The sequence below is a fragment of the Gossypium hirsutum genome, chromosome D05, assembly GCF_007990345.1.
Source record: "Gossypium hirsutum isolate 1008001.06 chromosome D05, Gossypium_hirsutum_v2.1, whole genome shotgun sequence".
Taxonomy (NCBI): Eukaryota; Viridiplantae; Streptophyta; class Magnoliopsida; order Malvales; family Malvaceae; genus Gossypium; species Gossypium hirsutum.
The window spans coordinates 57,362,367-57,388,256 of record NC_053441.1 but is presented as its reverse complement, the minus strand read 5'-3'; the positions used below and the strand labels follow the sequence as shown (position 1 = coordinate 57,388,256).

Here is a 25,890-nt window from a genome sequence, read left to right as displayed (position 1 = left end):
ACTACATCTTCAGAGGTATAGGAATTGGTGCTTCGATCCACTCCACTGTAAAATCAGGGAGATAGGATTTGTAACTCGTAACCTTAATCTGCTTAATTGTGAGGTCGGGGTAGTGAGATTTGCTGTTGTAGCTTCATTCTGATGCGATCTACTCCGCTGTAACTTCAAAGAGATAAGATCCTTTGTTTTAATCCGCTCCACTGTAATCTCATGGAGATAGGATTACTAGCTTCAATCTGCTCCACTGTAATCTCAGGGAGATAAGATTTCTGGCTTCAATCTAATGCGATCTACTCTACTATAACTTCAGAGAGATAAGATCCTTTATTTTAATCTGCTCCACTGTAATCTCAGGGAGATAGGATTTCTAGCTTCAATCTGCTCCACTGTAATCTCAGGGAGATAAGATTTCTGGCTTCAATCTGATGCGATCTACTCTACTATAACTTCAGAGAGATAAGATCCTTTATTTTAATCCGCTCCACTGTAATCTCAGGGAGATAGAATTTCTAGCTTCAATCTGCTCCGCTGTAATCTTAGGGAGATAAGATTTCTGGCTTCAATCTGATGCGATCTACTCTACTGTAACTTCAGAGAGATAAGATCCTTTATTTTAATCCGCTCCACTGCAACCGATGGAGGCAAGGCTTTGTTTTCGATCTTTATTGATCTATTCTCTGGGGAACATGACCTGTATAATGAACCTAATTATGCCTAATGATTAGGATGGCATGATCAAAATGAATCGAATGCTCCTAAATAGACATGTGTGGATAGTGTTTGCATAAATGCAGAATTTTATTTTTTGAGAATGATCCCGCTTAGGTTATTATTACTCGAAATTTATTAAGGCTTTAACACTGATGTGCTGTAACGCCTCCTCGCTTGACCGGCTTCTTCAAAGAATCACTTAGTCAGATTGCCCCCACTGTGAACCTTAAAGTTTAAACCATTGGGGCGCAAAAAAATTGTACCACCACTTTCCCATTGTAATCCAAGGGTAGAAATATGTGGCTTTTCCTCAATCCCCACAATTCAAGGATATAGGATCTGAATCGTTCTGGTTTCTCACACAATTTTGAAGGTGTCATACTAGAAACTTATGTGTAGATGAAGGCTTTTTCAAAGTAACCTCTTCCTCTTGCCTGGTGATCATTGTTTGCTTGTTTACTTAAGCTTCGTCATCAACATGGCATCTTGCCAATCAATGCATTTGACAACAAAATCCAAAGAGAAAGTCCAAATTTAAACTCCTTCTCAAATTTCCAATCTTTAAAATTGGGTGTGTTCTAAACAATAGTCCTGTTTTAGGCTCCTGTATTATTTAGGAACTTTTCAGAGTAATATGCAAAACTTCTTTTGTGAAAGTTTTATTAGTCCATTAATCATTATTCTAATGTAACATGTTTGCAGAAAAGGTCATAACAATATATAAGAATAAATTTGGTTCTGAACATAGCTAAAAATAAATAAGTTATCACAAATAGTAGAGAAATTGATTGGGAATATATATCTTGGAAAAGAGAAAGAAAATATTCCAAGAATCAACAAAATTCAATATATACAAAATAATAGGGGAATTAAATCCCCCAGATATCGCAGCTTGAATTTCTCTGTACAAACTTTCTAAAGGCCATCCTGAGTTTGACATGTGTTTAGGAGATCTTCAATGCTTTGTCAATGCCCCAAGATATCGCCTATCCCTTCTTGTTAATTCAGGCATAGCAAGATTGCCACACATCCCGATCTGATCAAGATACCAGCTGCTCTAAGCATTTCATGTCCCATTCTGATCAAACATTTGAGCCGCCCTTTTCGGGTTTTCAACTCAAATCCCCTTTGGCCTAAGGTGCCCTTTGCGGGTTTTCCCCTTAGCCTCTCCATTTTTATCATCATCATTTCTTTTTTTTTTTAGGGATCAAAGCGCCCTTTGCGGGTTTTCACTTTGGTCCCTTTTCTTCAAGTGAAGTATTTCTTGACTGAGTCTGAATTTACGGGATTGGGCAAGTCTTTTCCAGTTATCTCACTTAGAATCAAAGCTCCACCATCAAAGGCCTTCTTTACGACATAAAGACCCTCCCAATTTGGCATCCATTTTCCTCTAAAGTCCTTTTGCATAGGAAGAATCTTTTTTAGCACCAAATCTCCTTCACTAAATTCTCTAGGGTGAACCTTTTTATCATAGGCTCACATCATTCGTTTCTGGTACATTTGCCTATGATAAATAGCTTTTAATCTCTTCTCCTCTATTAGGTTCAACTGATCATAACGAGATTGGACCCATTCAGCCTCGTCCAACTAGAGTTCGGATAATACCCGTAGAGAGGGGATTTCAACTTCGATGGGTAATATTGCCTCCATTCCGTAAACTAGAGAAAAAGGTGTTGCCCTAGTAGAAGTTCTAATAGATGTTCGATAGGCAAGGAGAGCAAATGATAACTTCTCATGCCAATCTTTGTAAGTCTCAGTCATTTTCCCCACAATTCTTTTAATATTCTTATTGGTCGCCTCTACTGCACCATTCATTTTTGGACGATACGGTGATGAGTTATGATGCTTGATCTTAAATTGGCTGCAAACCTCTGCTATTGTGCTATTGTTCAAATTCAGCGCATTGTTGGATATGATTCTCTCAGGCATTCCATATCGACAAATAATCTCATTTTTCAAGAATTTACTAACTGCTGACTTCGTGACATTTGCATAAGAAGCAACTTCTACCCACTTAGTGAAGTAATCAATGACTATGAAGATGAAACGATGCCCGTTAGAAGCCTTTGGCGATATCGGCCCAATGACATCCATACCCCATATGGAAAATGGCCATGGAGAGGTCATAACATGAAGTAGCGAAGGGGGGATGCATCTTGTCTCCATAAATTTGACATTTATGGCATTTCTTGGCGTAATTAATGCAATCCCCTTCCATAGTGGACCAATAGTACCCAAATCTCATGATCTATCTGGCCATGGTGAAGCCATTGACGTGCGTCTCACAGATACCCTCATGGACTTCCTCCAAAATTTTCTTAGCTTCTACGGCATCTACACATCTTAACAATACCTGATCTTTCCTTCTTTTGTATAACACTTCCCCATCTAAGATATATTCGATGGCTATTCTTTTCAGAGTTCTCTTGTCGTTCTCTGTTGCCTGGCTAGGGTACTCCCGATTCTTCACATACTGTAGGATACTCCGATACCAAGGGTGATTGTCTTTTCCCTTCCCCTTAATATTGTAGCAATGAGCTGGGGTTTTATAGATACTCATCTGAATAGGCTTCATTACTTCAAGCCTGTTCACCTGAATCATCGAAGCTAGAGTAGCCAATGCATCAGTCATTTGGTTTTCCTTTCATGGGAGATAACTGAAGGTGATGTCATCAAACTCGTAAATCAATTCAAGAACCAGTTCTTTATAATTGATCAATTTAGGGTCTTTGGTTTCCCACTCTCCTTTGAGTTGGTATATCACCAACGCGGAATCTCCATACACTTTAAGCATTTTGATTTTACGTTCAATGGTCGCACGAATCTTGATCTCTTGATACTCCTCTTCTTCAAGTAGTCTCTTTCTAGCCCACTGCGCCTTATAACTTTGATCCTCTTCACGGCATCCTCAGAGAGATATGACTTCAATCTACTCTGTTGTAAATCCGTGGGGATGAGATTCGTGGTTTTAGTCTGCTCCACTGCAACTTCAGGGAGATAAGGTTTGATGTGATATGATCTAATTCGACCTACTGTAATTTCAGAGGCATATGATTCATCATTTTAATCTGCTCCACTGCAACTTCAGAGAGATAGGATTGGTTTCATCTGTCTGCTCTGCTACTGCTTAGGGAGATAAGACTTGCTATCTCCGATCTACTTCGCTGCCAATACAGGAAGATAAGATCTACTATCCTCAGTCTATTTCACTGTCAATACAGGAAGATAAGACTTGCTATCTTCGATCTACTTTGCTGCCAAATACAGGAAGATAAGATCTGCTATCCTTAGTCTACTTCGCTGCCAATACAGGAAGACAAGACTTCCTATCTTCAGTCTACTTTACTGCCACTACAGGAAGACAAGACTTGCTATCTTCAGTCTACTTCGTTGTCAATATAGGAAGACAAGACTTGCTATCTTCGATCTACTTCACTGCTGCTTAGGGAGACAAGATCTGCTATCTTTGATCTACTTCGCTGCCAATACAGGAAGACAAGATCTACTATCTTCAGTCTACTTTGCTGCCAATACAGGAAGACAAGATCTGCTATCCTCAATCTACTTTGCTGCCAATACAGGAAGACAAGACTTGCTATCCTCGATCTACTCCACTGCTACTCAGGGAGACAAGATCTACTTTTTTCGATCTACTTCGCTACCAATACAGGAAGACAAGATCTACTATCTTCAGTCTACTTCGCTGCCAATACAGGAAGACAAGATCTGCTATCTTCAGTCTACTTCGCTGCCAATATAGGAAGACAAGACTTGCTATCTTCGATCTACTCCACTGCTGCTCAAGGAGACAATATCTGCTATCTTCGATCTACTTCGCTGCCAATACAGGAAGACAAGATCTACTATCTTTGATCCACTTTACTGCCAATACAGAAAGACAAGATCTGCTATCTTTGATCCATTTTGCTGCTAATACAGGAAGATAAGATCTGCTATCTTCAGTCTACTTCGCTGCCAATACAATAAGACAAGATCTGCTATCTTCAGTCTACTTCGCTGCCAATACAGGAAGACAAGACTTGCTTTCTTCAACCTTCTCCACTGTTGCTCAGGGAGATAAGGTTGGATATGATGACTTCAATCCATCCCACTGCAACTTCAGGGGTATGGGTAACTTCATTGATCTGTTCCTTGGGGAACATGACCTGTAAAATCCATTTTATATACCTATTTATGCCTAGCATTTAGGATGTCATGATTAGAATGAATAAAATGCTCCTAACTAGATGTGTATGTATGATATTTGTAGAATGTCATGAGAATGATCCATTTTTAATGCTTAGATTGTCATTCTTTATTGTTCATCAAGGTTTTATCACCGATGCTTTCTTATTCAGTGGTATCTTTGATAGAAAAACCAAAGAAATAGTCGCAATTTAGATTATTCTTTCTCCAATGCTTCTAACCCTTAAGTTGGTTAGTTCTAAACAATAGCCCTGCTTTAGGTCCTCGTACTATTTAGAAGCTTTCAGAGTAATATGCAAAACTTCTTTTGCTTGAACATTATCAGTCCAATAATCGTTATTTCAAAGAAAAATGCTTGAAAAAGATTATCAAAATGGACCAGATAAAATTTTGTCGAGAGCAAAGCTTGAAATGAATGAATCAATCAATATAGCAAAATTTGCTAAGATATGAGATGAATAAGATGAAAGGATTATCACAATGGATAAGATGAAAAATTATTGAGAGCAAAGCTCTGAATGAATAAATTAATCAAGATAGCAAATTTTGCTAGAATACAAAATGAGAATAAATTAATCAAGATGGCGTATTTTGTCACAAATACAAAAAGAATAAATGAAAAGAGGTGCCCCAGATATCGTGGCATGAGCTTCTCTGCCCCAAACTTCTTGAGGACCCTTTTGAACTTGATATGTGTTTAGAAGTCTTAGAAGACTTCATTGATGCCCCCAAGATGTAGCATCTCTCCTTCTTATTAATTCAGAGACGACAAGACTACTGCATGCCCCACCTTTGATCAAAATTTGAACTGCCCATTCCTGGGTTTTCAATTCAAAACCTCTTTGGTCTCAAGGCGCCCTTTGCGGGTTTTCACCTTGGCCTTTCCTTTTTCTTTTTTCATTCTTCTTCTTTTCTTTTTTCTTTTCGTTTCTTTTTTCAAGTGAAGTATTTATTGCTGGAATCAGAATTCTCAAGATTGGGCAGGTTCTTACCATCTATCTTGGTCAATATCAACGCTTTTTCAGATAAGGCCTTCCACATAAGGTCCTTTCCATTTTGGCATTCACTTTCTTCTTAAGTCCTTTTGTTTGAGAAGGATCTTCTTCGATATCAAGTCCTCCTCATGGAATTCTCTGGGCGAACCTTTTAGTGAACTCGCATCATTCGCTTTTGGTACAATTGACCATGACGGATAACTTTTAACCTTTTCTTATCAATCAAATCTAACTGATGATATCAGGCCTAGATCTATTCTGCTTCATCCAACTTCAGCTCTAACAAGACTTGAAGGGAAGGAATATCAACTTCGATGGGTAAAATTGCCTCTATTCTATATACCAATGAGAAATAAGTTACCCCGGTAGAGGTTTTTTATTTTTTTGTTTTTTTATTTTTGTTTTTTGTTTTTTTTGTTTTGTTTTTTGTTTGGTTTCCTTTTTTTTGCCTCCACTGAATCATTCATTTTGGGCGACATGGTGTTAATCTTGAACAGACTGCAAACTTCTGATATCGTGCTATCATTCAAATTTGGTGCATCATCAGATATGATCCTTTTCGGCATCCCATACCAACATATGATTTCTTTTTTTACGAATTTACTGACCGTCATTTTTGTGACATTGGCATATGAAGCAGCTTCTACCCACTTAGTGAGGTAATTAACGACCATAAAGATGAATTGATGATCGCCAAAACCTTAGACGAGATTGGTTCAATGACATCCGTACCCCACATAGAGAAAGGTCAAGACTTCCATTGATTATTTGTAAGGTAGGATCTTGTTCTACCATCATTAACAAATCAGGGGATAAGTTACAGTCTCAGTTATCTTCAAAGTCCTGAGGCTCATCTGGACACATATCTTGCTCAAAGGAGATTCTGAGTCAGTAGCAGTGTCACTCATATCTTTGATATCTGGAGACCTATTGTAGGGACGAAAGCAAATCCAAAGAATAAAAAGAATCTAAGAATATTTATCTGTACAGTATGATTATGAATGAAATGGAAATAATAAAGGAATATTTGCTCGAAGTGAGAAACAAAGATGCATTTTATTAAAATAAAGATATTGAACATAAGTCTATCTCACAAAAGGATTCTTATTGCTCCTAGGCTTAGAGCAATAAGCGTGTTTTGGACATTACTTTGAAATAGATCTAAAAAAATATAGGGATCTCTTCCACAATCTCATTGTTCAAAACACTCCCAAATGCGTTAAGGGCCGATGCCTCATAAATTATCTTCCTCAGTTCCCTCTTCGGATACATCGTTAACATTTAAATTTCCCAACATTTCTTCTAGGCCTTTGACTTTTTCAAAGAATTCCAACTCTTTATTATCCATTATACTTTGCACCAAAGCTTTGAATTCAGTGCACTCCTGGATTTCATGGCCTTCTTTAGCGTGAAACTCACAGTAGCTCCTCATCCATTTTGGTCTCTTCTCCAAATTCTGAATGATTAATCCCATGTCCATCATTTGTTTCAAAACCCATTTTAGTGGGGGTTTTACTTCTGCAACATTTGTTTTGGTTTTTTTTCCTCCATTCTCAGCTATCGCATTTACTCCTGGGTCTGGATGACTGGGTAACGGACTTCCTGCCACATTAGGTCCAGATGGATCGTCAAACTTCACGATGCCCATATTAATGAACCATTCGACTAACTTTTTAAATGTAGTGTAGTTTTTAATCGAGTGCCCCGTAGTTCATACGTGATACTCGTATTGAGCATTTACGTCGTACCATTTGGGGTATGGAGGTTGCATGGGTTTTGAGTAGAACGGAGCTACTACATGCGCATCAAACAGATTTTGATATAACTCCTTATACATCACCGGGATAGGTGTGAACTCGAGTCTTTCTGTGTTTGGCCTCGAGTTGGATTCTTACTTTGAGGGGCCTTGATAGCTAGCTGCTACCGTCCTTGGCTGGCCTACAGTGACTAATTTTGAATACCCTTTATTATACAAGCTCAGGTTGCTCACTTCATTTTCTTTGTGCTTTGGGGTTGATCTTTTGGCACCTTCCCTTGCATCTATCTTCCCACTTCTTATGGCGTTTTCAATCATCTCGCCAGACATTACCATATCTGAGAAGCTGATAGTAGTGCTTCCCAACATGTGGTTAATGAATGGGGCTTTCAGAGTGTTAATGAAAAGCACTGTGGTTTCTTTCTCCAGAAGAGGTGGCTGGACTTGTGTCGCTACCTCTCTCCATCTTTGGGCATATTGCCTAAAGCTCTCATTTTGCTTCTTTTCCACATTCTGTAACGTAATTCTATCAGGTGTCATATCTGTTACATGACTGTATTGCTTCATAAAAGCTTGTGCCAAGTCTCTTCATGAACTAACTTTAGCACGACTCAATTGGTTGTACCACTTGGCTGCAGACACGATCAAACTATCCTGGAAACAGTGGATTAATAGTTGATCATTATTGACGTATCCTATTATCCTTCAACAGAACATAGTGATATGAGCTTCAGGACAACTAGTCCCGTTGTATTTTTTGAACTCCAGCATCTTAAACTTAGGCGGGAGCACTAAATCAGGGACCAAACTCAGATCCTTGGCGTCAACTCCACAATGGTAGTCGGTGTTTTCCATGGCTCTAAATTTTTCCTCTAGCCATCTACATCGGTCGTCAAGTTGTTTTGGCAAGTCCATTCTTGCTTTTTCTATTTCTTCCACGTCATCGAGATTAGGGACCACAGGATTGGTAGGGTTGTCTCCGGGATTAGAACCCAAGCCCGTTTGAAAATGCATTGGCACTGAGGCACCAACCGTATATTGAGGTCTGATAATGACAGTTACTCTTTGCGGGCATATATCCGGTTGTGCCTGGATGCCTATTGGGGTAAAACCTGGAGGATAAATAGGGTCCTCATGATCAACTCCAGAATCAACTAAAGGGCTTTTTCCTTTATCATTCCTTCCAGCCAATAACTGCTCCAATTTGTTCATCATAGTGTTCTAGGATTCTTGCATGTCTTGCTGGATTTTATCTAGTCGTTCCTGCATCTGATCTTGCATCTTTTTTTGCAATTGTTCCAATCTTTCTAACCTCTAATCCATTGCTTTTGTTTTGCGACGGGTACCATAGTGATATTTGGTTGGTAGATTCTTGTTGGTTTCCAGATTAACTGAAATAATCTCGTTTAAGTAGGGCTCTTTTGTGAAATTTAATGCAAATGATGCAATGAAATGTAAAACAGATGCATGGAATGAATGCAAAAAGAGATGTTGATTCTGATTCAACTCTATTAGAACAGCTTTACTAGAAAATAAATCTCTGTAACGGATATATATACGGCTTTGCCCTCATATGCGGAGACAATTGATCCTTTTCTTCATTTGAGCGTTAAGATAAATTTCACGAACTCTTCAAAAAGATGTCTCTTCTATCTCCTTTTTGCTTGATCTGGGCCGCGACTCGTTGCTCACTCATCCTCGTAATGCTCATTGGCTTCTTTTTAAGAAGGTTCAGCGACTCTCGAATAATCTTTGTCATCTTGAATCCTTGGGCAACGGAGCAATAGTCTTGTAGTCCTCCATTAAACTATCATCCTTTTCTTATCACGTTTTCTTGGACCATATTCGGACAATCGTATCGTCATCCACTTTATCACAAGCTCTCTATTTAGCAACTGAACGTGAATCAACACCTCTTTTTAATGATGATAATGCAATGCAATCATAATCAAAACAAAAGAAAACAGGTTAGTACAAAGCAAAAGCAAGCAAGAATAAATAGAACACCTACTCGGGTGACCACTAGGGGTTTGAAGTGGTTCTTCCTAAGGTAGGCTCTTAGGTTCACTACATGTGGTTCGGCTCTAAAGCGAAGGTACCCAAACCAGTAGGTTCCTCGATCCTCACCCATTATAGGCTCATACGGACCGAGTTCGGTTCAGGGGAATACATTTCCCTATGGCTGCACGGAGATGAAAATCTTACAAAGACATAGGTACGGATGTATCCCGAAAGTGATCAGCTATCCTGCACGGAGGTGAATACCTCACGAAGGAAATAGCTTCTCACTCCCACTTAAAAGGTGTGACCAACGGTCATGCAATGCAATGTGCAAAAATATATCAAGACTTAAACCAACACAACTATAAAACCACAATGATGAAGATCGTAATAAAGACGAATGAAATGCAATGAACGGATCGTAAATTTAAATTAAATTCTCGATTTTCGACAAAAAGACAAAAAATAATCAACACGTGGCTTGACTCACATATCTCTTCCCCAGCGGAGTCGCCAAGCTGTTGACACCATTTTTTGGTAAAACGGGGTCGACTTAAATTTCAAAAATAAAACAAAAATGGGAGTCGCCACCAATCCTTTTTTTGATGAGGTGTGATCGGGTCACCTCATAAAATGATTGTTTTTAATAAACGATTTAGATTTTATTAAAACAATAATTTTGGTCCACAAAATTCAAAAAACGGGTTCGGGAGTCGGTTACGTACGAGGAAGGATTAGCACCCTCGTAACGCCCAAAAATTGGTACCTAGTTGATTAGCTAATGTCTTGAGGTCGAAATTTGAAAACTTTAAAGAATTTTAAAAAATACGATCCTTGTATTAAAATGTTGAAAATTTTTGGGAAAATGGGCATATTTCACGTTAATCGAGAAAGAGAATCATATCCAGTAAGTTAGGACACAATATCTCGAATTCCCGATACGCGAATGGATGCTAAAAATTTGCTTGTTTAAAAGATATTTAGCTATCTCAGATTTTTTTTAAAAAGGATTCATGCCCAGTAAGTTAGGACACGATCTTTTTTAAATCCCAAGATCATTTAAAACTTGAGTTTGAAAAGATTCACGTATTTAAAGTCATTGCGAAAATCGAAACCCAGTAAGTTAGGGTACGACCTTCTCCAATCTAAACACGAGATTTTGCTTATTCAAAAAATCATAATTTATGTGTTGAATAAAAATAATCTAACACCAAATAGTAAAAATAAAACACGATGTTAATGTTCGTAACAAAACAATATTGAATACGATGATGTAAAAATAATACGAGTAATAGCAACGAATATAAGATAAATAAAAAGTACAAATCAATAACGTCCGAAATAACAATGTATACAAGCAAATAAAATTAAAACATTTCCTCAAATCAATAATAAAAATGAAATAAATAAATAATAAATAAAATTATGAAAAAGTAAAAAGATATATATGTGTGTGCATAAAATTATGAAAATATGAAAAATCTATGTACGTAAAAAATATGTAAGTATGTATGTGTACATTCATGTATATATATATATAAAGTCATGGAAGATATAAAATATAAAGGTAGGTAATGTATATGTATTTATAAAAATAAAACGCATATATATATATATATTATGTGCATGTATGCATTGTAAAATTTCTAAAAATATGTATACATGAATTATAAACTATGGAAAATACATAAGAAAAATATAGATTTTAAAATATAAAGAGTATGTATAAGTATGTGTATATTTGTAAAAAAAATTTTAAAAAATACATATGTAGATATATATATACGCATATAGAAATTATAAAATATACGTATGCATGTACAAATTTTAAAATTATAAAATATAAAAGACGTATGAATATATATGGATCATAAAACATGTGGGATATATGTATTAAATTGGAAACTAAATGATATTTCAAGGTAAGCATTCAAAATAATAAAATATAGGATAAAGGACCGAATTGAAGTTAAAATAAAATTAAAGGGTAAAATTTGAAAAGCAAAAGAACATTCAGGACCTGAGCGAAATGCGCACATAGACGTAGGGTCGAAAGGGAAATAATCCCATGCCACCTGAACGGGGCCGTTCGCAATACTGGGGCCTGCGCATCCCAGAACCAAATTAAAACAGAATAAAAATCTGGTGGCCAAAATCAAAAAAATAAAAAAAGCACATTGAAACACGCAACAAAGGTGGAGGGACCTATTGCACAAATAGACCCTTAAACGAAAACGCGCGGATCTTTAGCGTTACTGGGTCGGGTCGCGGGTCAAACATCAAAATGGCGCCGTTTTTGGCCACTGATGCTAAGGCCAAAACGACGCCGTATTATAGCATATATAAATACAAAAAAATAAAAAAGAAATCATTTCCTTCAATTTTCTAGAAAAAACAGAGAGAGTAAGGTTTCTCTCTCGGTCCCCCCAAATTCGGCCAACATGGCCGTCACTCGCGCCGCCATAGATCCGCCGCGGGCGGTGGCCTGCGACCCGAAGGTCTATTTTAAACCGATTTAAAAGGCCTTTTGGTGACGGTGCCTTTCTTGGCCCAAAGACCAGAGGAAAAGGAGACCCCGCACCCTCCCAGCACGACTCCGGTGGCCGCAAAAGGGCTCCGGCAATGGGACTTGCGGGTGATTCTAGCTATTCCCCTTCTCTTCCTTTCTTGTTTTTCTTTTATTAATCGTTTTTTATTTGTAAAAAAGGATCAGTAAAAAAAATAAATAAAATAAGTGAAATAAAAAGAAAAACAAAGAAAGAACAGCAACCTTTTAGAAGTTTATATGATCTTTTATTTCTGATGTGTGTTAAAAAAGGAAGCCGAAAAACTACAAGTCTCTGATTTTTGGCTTTATAGCCGATCTAAACAACTCTTTGATGCCTGTTTTTTGTTGTTTTGCGATTTGGTTGCTTCTTTTTGTTGCGTGTTGCACGTTTTGCTGCTATTGAAAGTTTGTTGTGGGCTATTAGGTTTGGGCTTAGGGTTTGGGTAGTTGGGCTTGTATTTGGGTTTAATGTAACTGGACTGTTTAACTTTGGATTATTTTTGGTTTTTATTATTTGGGCCCGGGGCAGAAGTTGGGCCCTACAAAGCTCATTGTTGGAAGGACTACTAGACTTTGAGGATGCAGATTTATTGTTAAAGCAAATTGTATTTCATCGATTATGGAATTTCTTTTGAAATGTTGAACTGAATTACGTCAAAAAAGAAAAGCTAGGAAGAATGTTGTGGTTGAGTTCAAGAAAATGAAGCAAAGGTTTCTTAACATGTTAAATAAATAAGGCTAGTTATAAGTTTATTATTAATTATGTCTTTTGAAACTAGACTCAGAAAATAATTAAATTCAACTTCTTTGTTTACACTCTTTTGCGCAGTTTGCATTTCTGCTAAGAGTCAATTTGATTGGAAAAAAGACTAATAGCTGAAAATTAAGTCAATAGCTTAAGTGAAATTGATATTTCAAAAAAGGATAATTTCACTTAAGCTATTGACGGAATTTTTGAAACAGTTTATAATTTAAAAAGAATAAAAGAAAATTATGTGATCCTAAACGCAATTAAATTAATTGTGATTAAAAAATGTCTAAGTTTTTTGTCCCTCAATTAAGAGGCAACTAAGAGAGTGTTAATTTTTTTTAAAAAAAATATGTAATTAAATCGAAAAAATTAATAATTGAAGGATCAAAAAAGAATCAACTATACATAATGAGTTTACCTTAACCAAAAATTTTCATCCCACTATTCATCTCCTTGAAAAAAACCATTAAAAATTGGGAAATAAATAATAACTGTAAGGACCATTTTCTGGTTAAAAATAAAAATTCAAAAAGAAAATTAAATTGAAAACTTCTTAAAAAAATGAAAACTTTGGTCTTTCCAAGAACAAGATTTTATCAAAAAGGACTTGTCGCCACCAATCATTTTTGTTAAGCGTGATCGGTCACTTAAAAATTCGCTTTTTACAAATAGATTTTAAATAACTTATAAAAAGAAAAATTTAAGGTATGTCCTGAATTCTAAAATAAAAAGTGGGTTCAAAAATCGATTACACATATGGAAGGTTATAAAACTCTCACAACGCCCAAAATTGATACTTTGTTGATTATGCAGTTGTCAAAAATATTCAAAACATAAAAATGGGAAATCTAATGTTTAATTGTGTTCCCTTGAAATAAAACACTTATTTTTTTGAGTGAATTAAAAGTTCATAGTAAAATAATTTTCAGTATCTCCTCATATCCACGAAAATACCAAAAATATTTGTTAAAGGAAAACAAAGCTTGTGAATTCACTCAGTTTAGAAAAAAGAATATCTTTGAATTAATTTTTAACTTTTAAAGTATAAGGACTAAATCTCAAATTCTAAAAAGTACAGGGATTAATAGCATATTTAACCAACTTATTATTGTGAAGAAAATAAAAGAATATATAGTAATTAAAAAATTATATTTTATTAATTTTGTTATGGATTATGTGGAGTAATGTGAAGAAATTTTGGAGAAAATTCGCTTCTTTGGATGTGTTTTAAAAGAAGACTTGACATTTATTTTGAAAATTAATGTTGTAACCCCAGCCGAGTGAATTTAATTAGGAGAAGTGTGGGAGGGTTTAAACATATTAAAGCAGGCTCTCTGGGCTTTTCTTCATCATCCAACTATTTTATCATTTCAATTTCCCTTTTCCTACTCTTTTATTTTCTTGCCTTATTCCGTCTTGCAATCATAAACTACACCACTTGCTTTCATCTTCTTTTAGCTCTATTCGTACCATGTTCCGTACTTTGTTTGGCTATGACAGCCAGGAATCTCACCACCGATTATTTTGCACTCCTCGAGTATAAGGATCGAGTCGATCCTCACAATGTCTTGGAAAACAATTGGATAGCCTCTAGCTCTGTTTGCAGGTGGATTGGTGTTTCTTGTGGCATCATCCATGAAAGAGTTGTAGCTTTGAATCTTACAAACATGAATCTTCGAGGTACTATCCCTTCACAACTTGGAAAACTTTCATTCCTACTCTCTCTCGACTTGAGTAGCAACAATTTCTATGGCCATCTGCCTAAAGAATTGGGCCAGTTGCACCGTTTGAGGATCATCCAATTAAGCTACAATGGTCTTAATGGGGAAATTCCATCATGGCTTGGGAACTTACACAGAGTCCAAAGGCTGGAAATGAAAAATAATAACTTTACAGGCACAATCCATCAAACACTTGTTAACATGTCCAATCTAGAGATCTTGAACTTGGAATTCAATCAATTATCTGTCTAGGTTCCATCTTCTATCTTCAACATTTCTTCTCTGAAGGCTATTGATCCTATCAGGTAGATTACCTGATAATATGTGTCAACATCTTCCTAAGCTTGAAGGGCTTCACTTGAGTTTGAATGAATTATCTGGTAACATTCCATTAAGTATAGACAAATGCAACCTTCAAATTTTGTCACTGTCCATTAATCAATTCACAGGGATCATTCCAAGAAGTATTGGAAACTTGACACGACTTAGACATTTATATTTGGGGTTTAATAATCTAGAAGGTACTAAATTTCTTTGGTTTCTTTAGTTTAAAGTATTTTTTTTTATAAAAGAAAAAGTAAGAGCTTTTTATTTCATTAAAATCAAAATAGTTAATTTGAAGAAAAAATATGATTAAATATATTAAAATATAACATCTCCAAATTATAGAAAAGAAAACCTCTTTGACTTATGTCAAGTATGTGTGCAGGTCAGATTCCATCAAGTATAGGTGAATGTAACAAGCTTCAGGTTTTGAATTTAGCAACAACTCAATTCAGTGGGCTGATTCCAAAAAGTATTTTTAATTCAACTATGCTCGAAGAAATATATCTATTTGACAACAAATTAGAAGGTATGTTTTTCACTTTAAAATTTTCCACAAGTCCAAAAACATTCTATTGAATTTAATTTGTCCTTTTCTTTTTGTCATATACTTTATCATCTATTAATTTGATAATAAACAATAAGATTTATATGAATTTATTTATTTTAATTTCCATTAAGTTTAAAAAAAGTAATTAATTTGTTATTGCATTAACTAATCTATTTTATATAAGTAAAAGTTATAAAAAAAAACATTAGAAATACTTTGTGTGTGGAAGAAAAGAAACCAACATTGAAAATATATTTATTTTAAAAATATGAAACAACCATATATATACATATACATTTATATACATAGCTTTTAAATAATGTTTTTTAAAATTATTCTAATTAGTTATTCAAATGGCTGAATATAATTAAAATATATTAATTTATTTAATAACTCAAATGTAATAATAAAATTTCAAGCTATAATTAAAGCATATGTACCCTCTTTAATATATAATATGATTTTACTTCATGTCATTAAAAAAGAGTAACATTATTCAAAATATAATTAAATTATATTAATAAATTCTTTTAATTCAAAAATAGTGATAATAAAAAAAATCCATCATCATTAAAGCATATGTAGAAAATATAAAAATTGATATATTTTCAATTAAATTATTCATTATTTAATTTCATTTTTTCTTTTCTTAATAGTCAAATTTATACATGAATTATAAAGTTACTTGTTATATAAATAATTAAAATTTGTTATTTGAAACTAAAGTAACAATTTTTTTGAACTTTTTTGGTGAATGTGAATATCTATATTGTTATTTAAGTATCTGATTAGGATTGTGTTACGAGTCAATGAGCACCAACTCGATTAGAGAAATTTCAAAAATAACTTTTCGTATTTAAAATTAGTTACATTATTTGAGGTACTTTGGTTTTTTAAAAAAAAAAAACAAAACAAAAAATAATAGTGAGATTTGAACCCACTTCAATATATAAAATCTTAAATTTATTGATTAATCAAAAATTTTTAAATTTTTTATACAATTTGGTTTTATTATGCACACTTTCTTACTTCCATGAACTATTTATATTAGTAATGTTTGAAAATGCTTAGTATTACAGTAATTAAATACCTTATAGGTCAGATTCCGTCTTCTATCTTCAATATTTCTTCTCTGAAGACTATTAATCTCTCCTGCAATAGCCTATCAGGTAGTTTACTTAATGATATGTGTCAACATCTTCCCAAGTTTGAGGGGCTTTACTTGGATACAAATGAATTATCTGTAACATTCCATCTAGTATAAGTGAATGTTACAAGCTTTAGAATTCGTAGCAGCAAATCAATTCAGTGAGCTGATTCCGGAAAGTGTTTTTTATTCAACTACGCTCGAAGAAATAGATCTATGTGACAACAAATTAGAAGGTATGTTTTTCACTTTAATTTTTTCCAAACTCCAAAAACATTCTCTTTAATTGTTTCTTCTTTTTTGCTCATATATTTTATCATCTATTAAAATGTATTAATTTGATAATAAACAATAAAATTTATATGAATTGAAAACTTTTAATTTCCATTATACTTAAAGAAGTAATTAGTTTTTAATTAGTTTTTTGGTTTGTTATTCAAATGGCTAAACATAATTAAAATATTATATGGTAGTTGAAATATAATAATAAAATTTCAAGGCATAATTAAAACCATATTTAACATACAATAGTTTTATGTAATTAAAAATTAACAATATTATTCAAAATAATAACTAATACCAAATCATACAGAATAATTTAATATTTTTGTTTCCCAAACCATAACTAATTTTTATTCATAATTTCGTATTCAGTGTCAATGTCATTTTTAAAATTGATTAGATGCCACATTTTCATGTCAAAGTTTTGTTTTTATTTGATTCAAAATTTTACAGTATTTTACAAATTTGATATTCAATCAATTTTAGATCTAAAAAGTAACGATGATTTCAACCCAAGGCTTGGACAAAATTTATATGCTAGAGCATGTAACTTTTACAAGTAACTTACAACTCTATCATTAAATCAAATACAATACTGGTATGGAATGGTTTTATTTTATTTTTTTGTTTATACAAATCACAAGGGACTAATTGATTTGATCACATTTTTCCAGGCCAAAATTATATTTTTATTTGATTTAAAGGTTTACAATTTTTATTTTAAAAATGTATTTTAATGTATTATATGTTTTGTGAATTTGGTATCCAATGGCTATGTATATTAAAAGATGCTATCTTACAGGTACTCTACCACCCTTACCAATGCTCCAAAACTTGAGAATCTTGTATTGTGGGGAAATAAATTTAGCGGAAACATTACCGGCTCTATCTCCAATGCTTCCATGCTTAAGAATCTAGCCTTGGAAGATAACTTATTCTCTGGCCCAATTCCTAAAACGCTTGGCAACTTAAGACACCTTGAAGTGCTCCGAATCATAAATAATAATTTGATCACAGGATCTGCTATTGATCATGAGTGGACCTTTCTTTCTTCTTTGGCAAATTGCAGGCATTTGAGAAGAATAGTTGTTTCAGGAAATCCATTGAGTGATGTTCTTCCTACTTATATCGGGAACCTTTCAAAATCCCTTCAATACTTTTTTGCCAATAATTGTGAGCTTAAAGGCAATAGTCCTATGGAAATAGGTAACTTAAACAACCTATTGCTTTTACAACTTGGGTATAATAAATTAAGTGGATTTATTCCAGCATCAATAGGAGGAATGAGAAATCTCCAAAGTCTAACTTTTCACTCGAATAAATTAGGACCAATCTCAAAAAGCCTTTGTGGTTTGGAGAGACTATACGAGATGTATTTAGGGTTGAATAACTTGCATGGATCCATACCCTCTTGTTTGGGTTATAGTACTTCTTTGAGATATCTTTACTTAAATTCCAACAAATTGAGTTCTGCAATACCCTCAACTTTGTGGAATCTTAAAGATATCTTAGAAAGAGATTTATCATCAAACCATCTTCACAATTCACATGCTATTGATGTTGGAAATTTGAGGAGTTTATTGAAACTAAATATATCAAGGAATATTCTCACAGGCGATATCTTATTCACATTTGGGGGTCTTCAAACTTTGATTTCATTAGATTTATTAAATAATATACTACATGGTCATATCCCTGGATCATTAGATGGTTTGATTAGTTTGGAATTCTTGAATTTATGCAATAACAATCTCTCTGGAGCCATTCCCAAATCTTCGAAAAATCTTTTAGATCTAAAGTATTTTATTGTGTCTTTCAATAGACTTGAAGGGGAAATTCCCACCGAAGGATGTTTTCCAAACTTTTCTAGTAGATCATTCATGAAGAATTTTGCACTTTGTGGTCCACCTAGATTGCTAGTCCCCCCTTGCAAAAACGACATCCAAGAAAACTCCCAAATGAATATATTGCATGTTTTAAGGTATGGTTTACCAACAATTGGTATTGTCGTATTACTAATAGTCTTAACTATTATGTATAGAAGATGCCAAAGTAGGAGTACAACTCTACCAAGTAAGGATGATTTGTTGTCTTTGAAAACGCTGAGAAGAATTTCACATGCTGAACTTTCACAAGTAACTAATGGATTTGAGGAAAACAATATGCTTGGTTCAAGGAGTTTTGGATATGTATATAAAGAGAGGCTTTCAGATGGAATGGAAGTTGCAATAAAAGTTTTTAATTTGCAAACAGAGGGAGCATTTAGGAGTGTTGACATTGAATGTGATGCTATGCGTAATATAGTTCATCGTAATATTGTGAAGGTCATTACTTGCTGCTCAAGCTTGCTGCTCAAGTGTTGACTTTAAAGCCTTGGTGCTTGATAACATGTCTAATGGAAACCTTGAGAAATGGTTACATTCCGAAATTTGCTTCCTTGATATCATACAAAGGGTCGACATAATGATAGATGTTGCGGTAGCTATAGAACATCTCCACAATGGACATCCAACATCTGTAATTCATTGTGACTTAAAACCAAGCAATATTTTACTAGTGTTGGCACCATTTTTTTTGTGAAAACGGGGTCGACTTGGGTTTTGAAAATGATAATAAACACGGGAGTCACCACCAATCTTTTTTGATGAGGTGTGATCGGGTCACCTCGTAAAACGATTGTTTTTAATAAACAATTTAGATTTATTAAAACAATTCTTTTGGTCTGCGAAATTCAAAGAAACAGGTTCGGGAGTCGGTTACGTACGAGAAAGGATTAGCACCCTCGTAATGCCCAAAAATTGGTACCTAGTTGATTAATTAGTGTCTTAATGTCGAAGATTGAAAACTTTGAAGAGTTTAAAAAAATATACAATCCTTAAAAAAAATTTGAATAACATGGATTGAAATTTAGGATTCTCTTATTCCGAAGGAATATCACATCCAGCACGTTAGGACACGATACTTTAAACCATCGAAACAAAGATCACCTTATGGTTTGAAAAACCCATACTTTGAAGTTTTAAGAGGATATTTGGCTATTTGGTCAAACGAGAAATTGAAACCCAGCACGTTAGGGCACACTTTCTCGAATTTCTAAATTCAAAATATTGCCTTTGTGTTTCTAGAAATCTTTACCTTGAGATAACAAAATGTCACATCCAGTGAGTTAGGACACAACATTTTGAACTCCTGAGGATAAGTTTTTATTTAACTTATGCTTTGATTTTTTAAAAAAAGGATTGGTTCTTTAGACTCGTCGAGGAAAATCGAAACCCAGTAAGTTAGGGTACGATTTCTGGAATTTTGAGTTACAAAATTGCTTAATATAAAATGTATTGGATGAAGGTTAACATAACGCGATTTTATAGTAAAATGTAAAATGGATTACAATGCTAATGTGTGCAACAACATGATGAGGATGTCAATAATAAATATAAATAACAATAATAATAAAATTAATAATGATAATGAATAGTTGAGATTTGAATGTATGTATAACAAAATATAAATACGAAAATAAATAGATGACGAAATAACAAAAAAAATTTGAGCGCAAAAGTTGAAATGAAATAAACCAAAATAAAAAGGAATAATAAGAGTAAAAACAAAAATAATATAAATAATAAAAACAATAAAATAATGAAATAATAAAATGAAAATAAAAAATAAAACAAACTGATTTAAAAAAAGAAGTAACTAATTGAAAATGATTGAAAATTTGAACGAGTGAATATAAATAATAAACGAGGGAATATTAGGTAAAACAATTTAAAAATAATAACAATATATAATAATAAGAGTAGTAAAATAAAAATAATAATATTAGTAATAATGAAAATAATAATAATACTAATAATAAAGCAAACAATAATAATAATACGAAGATAATAATAGCAATAATAATAATAATAATAATAATAATGATAATATTATCAAAATTAATTAATTTAATAGCAAAAATAAAATAAATAAAAAAGAGACTAATTTGAACTTAACACAGAAATATGGGGGCAAATTCGCAAATGAATAAAAGAAAGGGACCAAATCGAGTGCGTGAATAACAAGGAGGGACCAAAGGGGAAAATATCCCTGCCCTCCAAAACGCAGCACTTTGCGGGACTCCGATAAAATCAGAACAAAATTTCAAGGCGAAATTAAAAATAAAAGAAATCTGACGAAAGGGACTAAATCATAAACTGGGCGAAATGCAGAAGGATCCGCAGTGCAAATAGCCCAAACGCCAAAAACACGCGGATCCCCCAGGAGCGGGTCGGGAGCGCGAGCGGGTAAGGGCCAAAACGACGTCGTTTTGGCACCTGACCTTCAGTTGCAAAACAACGCCGTTTAATAGTATTATAAAAGCCAACATTTTTTTGAAACCCCATTTCAGCCATTTGCTTTAAAAATTTTCCAAAGCTCCCTTTTCTCTTAAAATTTCTCTTCGATTCCGGGCAAAGGGCCGGCCGTTGACCCCCGTGGCGGCCGCCGGTCGTCGGCGACGGTGTCGCAGCCCACGGTGACCGGAGAACCCAAAACTTTTTATTTTTAGCCCGTTTTAAGCGTAGATTTTAGATCTACAAGGAAAATGACTGAAAAGTAAAGAAAAATGAAAAAGATTCGACCTTTGCCTCATTTCTCGCCAATTTCGATGCCGGGGAAAAGACCACCGACGGCGGGGCTAAGGGTCGATTCTGCTACATTTCTTTCTCCTTTTTTTTATTTCATTGTTTGATATAAAAAAATGAAAATAAAAAAATAAAATATAATGAAAAAAAAGAACCGAAAAAAAGGTTTCACCTCTCGAAAATCTGTTCTCTGCTTTTCTTCTTTTTTTTACTAGATGTTCGTAAAACGGAAGAAGAAATTACAAAGATATATTCGGGCTTTTATAGCCAAAATTACAAAATTTGTTTCATTTCTTTGTTCTTGTCTGTTACTGGTTGGCCTCTTCTTTTGCGTGTTGTTTGCTCTTGCAGGTGGTGCCAGACGCGTGGATGGCCGGTGATAGGCGAGCGGCGGCGGTGGAGCACATGCGGCACTGGAGGCTTAGGGCTAGGGTTTTTTGTGCTGAAAATTTTTAGTTTATGGGCTCGGGTTGTGTTGTTTTGTTTTGGGCTTTGAGATTTGGGTTTAATTGGGCTTGATATGGGTAGTGTGTTTATTTATTGTAAATGGACTGTGAATGTTTTATTATTTTAGTTTGTTTTGGGTTTTATTGGGCCCCGGGCAAAATGGGCTATTACAACTAGATAAAGACATGGTTGCACATGTGGGAGATTTTGTTGTGCCAAATTGTTGGGAGAAGGTGATGTAATAAAGCAAACCATGACTCTTGCATCTATCGGGTATATGGCACCAGGTGAATTTTTTTTTTGTATCATTATTTTCCTAATTTGCATTTTATACTTTTGTTTCATGCATATATGGATATATATTTGAATAAGCATTTTAGAACTAATTAAGGGTTGATGATGTTCTAATTATACTTGAAATGCAGAATTTGGATCAACAGGAATTGTTTGTATAAAATGTGACGTCTATAGTTATGGGATCATCCTTATAGAAACTTTTACAAAGAAAAAGCCAACTGATAAATTTTTTGCTGAAGAAGTGACTATAACGCATTGGATGGAAAGTTCGTTGCCTAAAGGAGCGATAGAAATTGCAGATGTTGATTTACTAAGAAGAAAGGATGAGTACTTTGTTGTTAAAGCAAATTGTATTTCATCCATCATGGAGTTGGCTTTGAATTGTTCAGCTGAGTTACCAGAAGAAAGAAAAGATATGAAAGATGTTGTGGTTGAGCTAAAGAAAATCAAACAAAGGCTGTTAAACAACATCGAACATGTTTAACAAAGAAGCTAAGTAATCAGTACGCTTGTTGTTATTAATTCACTATTAATTTCATCATTAATTCAACATTTTAAATCTATTCTAGAATTTTAATCACAAATATCTAATATGTCATTATTTGTCTCCATAAGGTTTGTCTTATAAATTGTGAAAATTAATAAACTAATTTTTTTTCTTTCGCTCAATCATTTGCTCTCTTCAAAATTCAAACTTCTTTTGCAAAATCAAGATGGAAACCAATAAAATGAGCATCAGACCTTCCCATGAATTACGGTATATGGTAGCTTTGGAGCATCAAGTTATTTTCTTTGTCAGATTGGATTTTCTTAGTTTCTTATGTCATTTACGATATAACTGTGTTTTAATCTTTTGCTAAGGATTTTATTGTTGGATTTTTTGTTGCTTTTCCCCAATTAAATATGATATTTACTTTTATTAAATAAATGTATGAATTTGATTTGTTGTGTTAAAGGACCCTCAATAGATGGTATTATTCTTGTGTTGGGGTTTTGTCTCTTGATTCTGCAAAGAACCTCGTGGGTTCACGGAGATGGTTCCAAAGTAAATGCTACATATGCATTGGTTGGTGGTTTGAATCCTTGCACATGTAATCTCCATGATTATTCCATAAAGGCTGAGGATAAAATCTTGACATGAGGACAATACCTTTTGTTGAGGGTAGCAGCGATTACGTAACAAACAACACTTAAAAGACTTTTCTTGAAGGACTTGATCTCCCTCAACAAAAACTCCAATACAAGGTCTGTTATGGGTGATCATAGTTTAACCAGTCAATGGCATATAAATTTTGTCAATTTTCAAGTGTTTTCTAAGTCTTTTCCTTCATTTTCTTTTAGATTGTTTAATGCATACACAAGTCTAACACAATGATCTTAATTGAGCTAGCTTGCCTCACCAGGTAATTTGCTACTATTCATTTATCTAGAGTTATTTAGGGTGTTTTCTATTTAATTTTATCATAATTGAATGTTTCATTTATAATCTAATCTAATTGTGTTTTTGGCTAGTGGTTGATGATCAAGGAAAACTAAAGGAGGCCAATAAGAAGAATGAAACTTCGCATGCTTTACTATCATGTGCTATAAAACAAACAGACTTTTTTTCTCGATGACATTTATATTGGGCTATCTATGTTTCATGAATTATGTTGTTTTTCTAATTAAATAGACGATTTTGCCAATATTTCCTATGATGGAATTTCTGCCAATGCTCAATTTAACCAACTGTAATGCTCCCATGGATTTGATTTGTCTCTACAGTATATAGAGACTATTTTGTAAATGTTCAATTGCCTTTGGGCCTTTCAAAGAAGTTCAACAAACTTACAAGTCATTTAATTGCCTTTGAACCTTGTATGAAACTTACTATTACTTGTGTCGAAACCATTTTTATTTTGAAAAAAACAAAAATTAGTTGTCGATGAAAATTGAAGTCGCCACCAATCTTTTATTAAAGTGTGATTTGATCACCTAAAAATGACTTTGGCCTACGAGTTTTAAAAAACAGGTTCGGGAGTCAGTTACGTGCGAGGAAGGATTAGCACCCTCGTAACACCCAAAAATTGGTACCGAGTTGATTAATCAGTGTCTTAATGTCGAGAGTTAATAAATACGATCCTTAGTTAAATTAAATTATTTATTAAGACTTTCTCATTTTGAAAAAAGAAAATATCACACCCAATGAGTTAGGGCACAATATTTTGTTCTTTTTAAGATGAGTTGGTCCAAAAAACTCGTGTAATAAAATTTAAGAAAATATTTAATTGTTTAAAATTTATGAAGAAATCGCAGCCCAATACGTTAGGGCACGATTTCTTAAAATCCCAAACATTGAATATTTCCTTTATTTTTTAGAAAATCTTTATCTCGAGAAATCAACGCGTCATATCCAATACGTTAGGACACAACATATTGAATTCCCGATGACAAGTTTTTATTTTATTTTTGATCAAAGAGCAATTCTCGATTGTTAGATTTAACGAAGAAAATCGGAACCCAATACGTTAGGGCTCAATTTTCTTAAAAATCCTAAATACGAGTATTATCTCTATTTTGAAAATTTTCTATTTTTAAATTCGAGTAAAAGATGATGTAATGTTATATGGAATGTATGTATAAATGTCGCAATAATAAATACGACAATTGTATAGAAATAATATAATAGTAAATAAACGAAATTAATATAAAGTAAAAAAATAAACAATGACAATGCAAAAATATAAAATGAATAAGCAAAATAAAAAAAAGGACATTCTTTTAAAATGTAAATGAAAACCTAAATCAATGAATAGACGAAGGAAATAAACCAAAAAAAATATATAAAGAATAAAAACATATACATAAATATATTATAGAAAATGTATGTGTATTTTAAATTATAAAACGTGGAAAATGTATATGTGTTATAAAATGTATATGTATATATATAAAATATAAAGTATATAAAAGTTTTGAAATCAAAATAATAATAAACAAATATGTATGAAGTATATGCATGTATTTATAAAAGTTAAAAAATATATATTATATATAAAAAATGCATATATATATACTATAAAAAAATGCGTGTATAAATATAGAAATAATAAGTATAGAAATAATAATAATAACAATAACAAAAAAATAAAAAAATAACTAAATAATGAAATAGCTAAAAAAATGGACTAAACTGAACTAAAAGCGAAAAAATGGGGCAGATTAGCAATAAATATAAAGAAGGGACCAACTTGAATGCGCAAGCAACAATAGAGGACCAAAAGGGAAATTAATCCCGCCTTCTAAAACGCTGCGCAGTGACGGACCAGATTGAAACAAAAATGAAATATGGGGCTAAATTTAAAAAAAAAAGAAAAATGGGTTTGATTGAAGCACGTCGCAAAGAGGAGGGACTAAATGCACAAATACCCAATTCAAGGCCAGAACGTGTGGACCCTGCCCGCGGGTTGGGTCAACGCGCAGATCCTGCTCCCCTAAAACGGCGCCGTTTTGTTAATGTTATTTAAACGAAAATTCTTTTTTTAAAAAA

General features: G+C 33.6%; 2 protein-coding genes across 2 annotated transcripts; one reads left to right on the top strand and one right to left on the bottom strand.

Annotated features, from left to right (window-relative positions):
• Nucleotides 1-2,959: 2,959 nt before the first annotated feature.
• On the bottom strand, nt 2,960-3,343 carry LOC107902284 (uncharacterized). Its single transcript, XM_016828497.1, has one exon. It carries the CDS (start codon nt 3,341-3,343, stop codon nt 2,960-2,962), a length of 384 nt encoding a protein of 127 aa, XP_016683986.1.
• An 11,118-nt stretch (nt 3,344-14,461) lies between these two features.
• Nucleotides 14,462-22,073, top strand: LOC107902285 (receptor kinase-like protein Xa21). The gene is made up of 5 exons (XM_016828498.1): nt 14,462-14,827; nt 14,942-14,994; nt 17,795-18,973; nt 19,317-19,509; nt 21,969-22,073. The coding sequence occupies exons 1-5, from the start codon at nt 14,462-14,464 to the stop codon at nt 22,071-22,073; spliced, it is 1,896 nt and encodes a 631-aa protein (XP_016683987.1).
• Nucleotides 22,074-25,890: the final 3,817 nt, after the last annotated feature.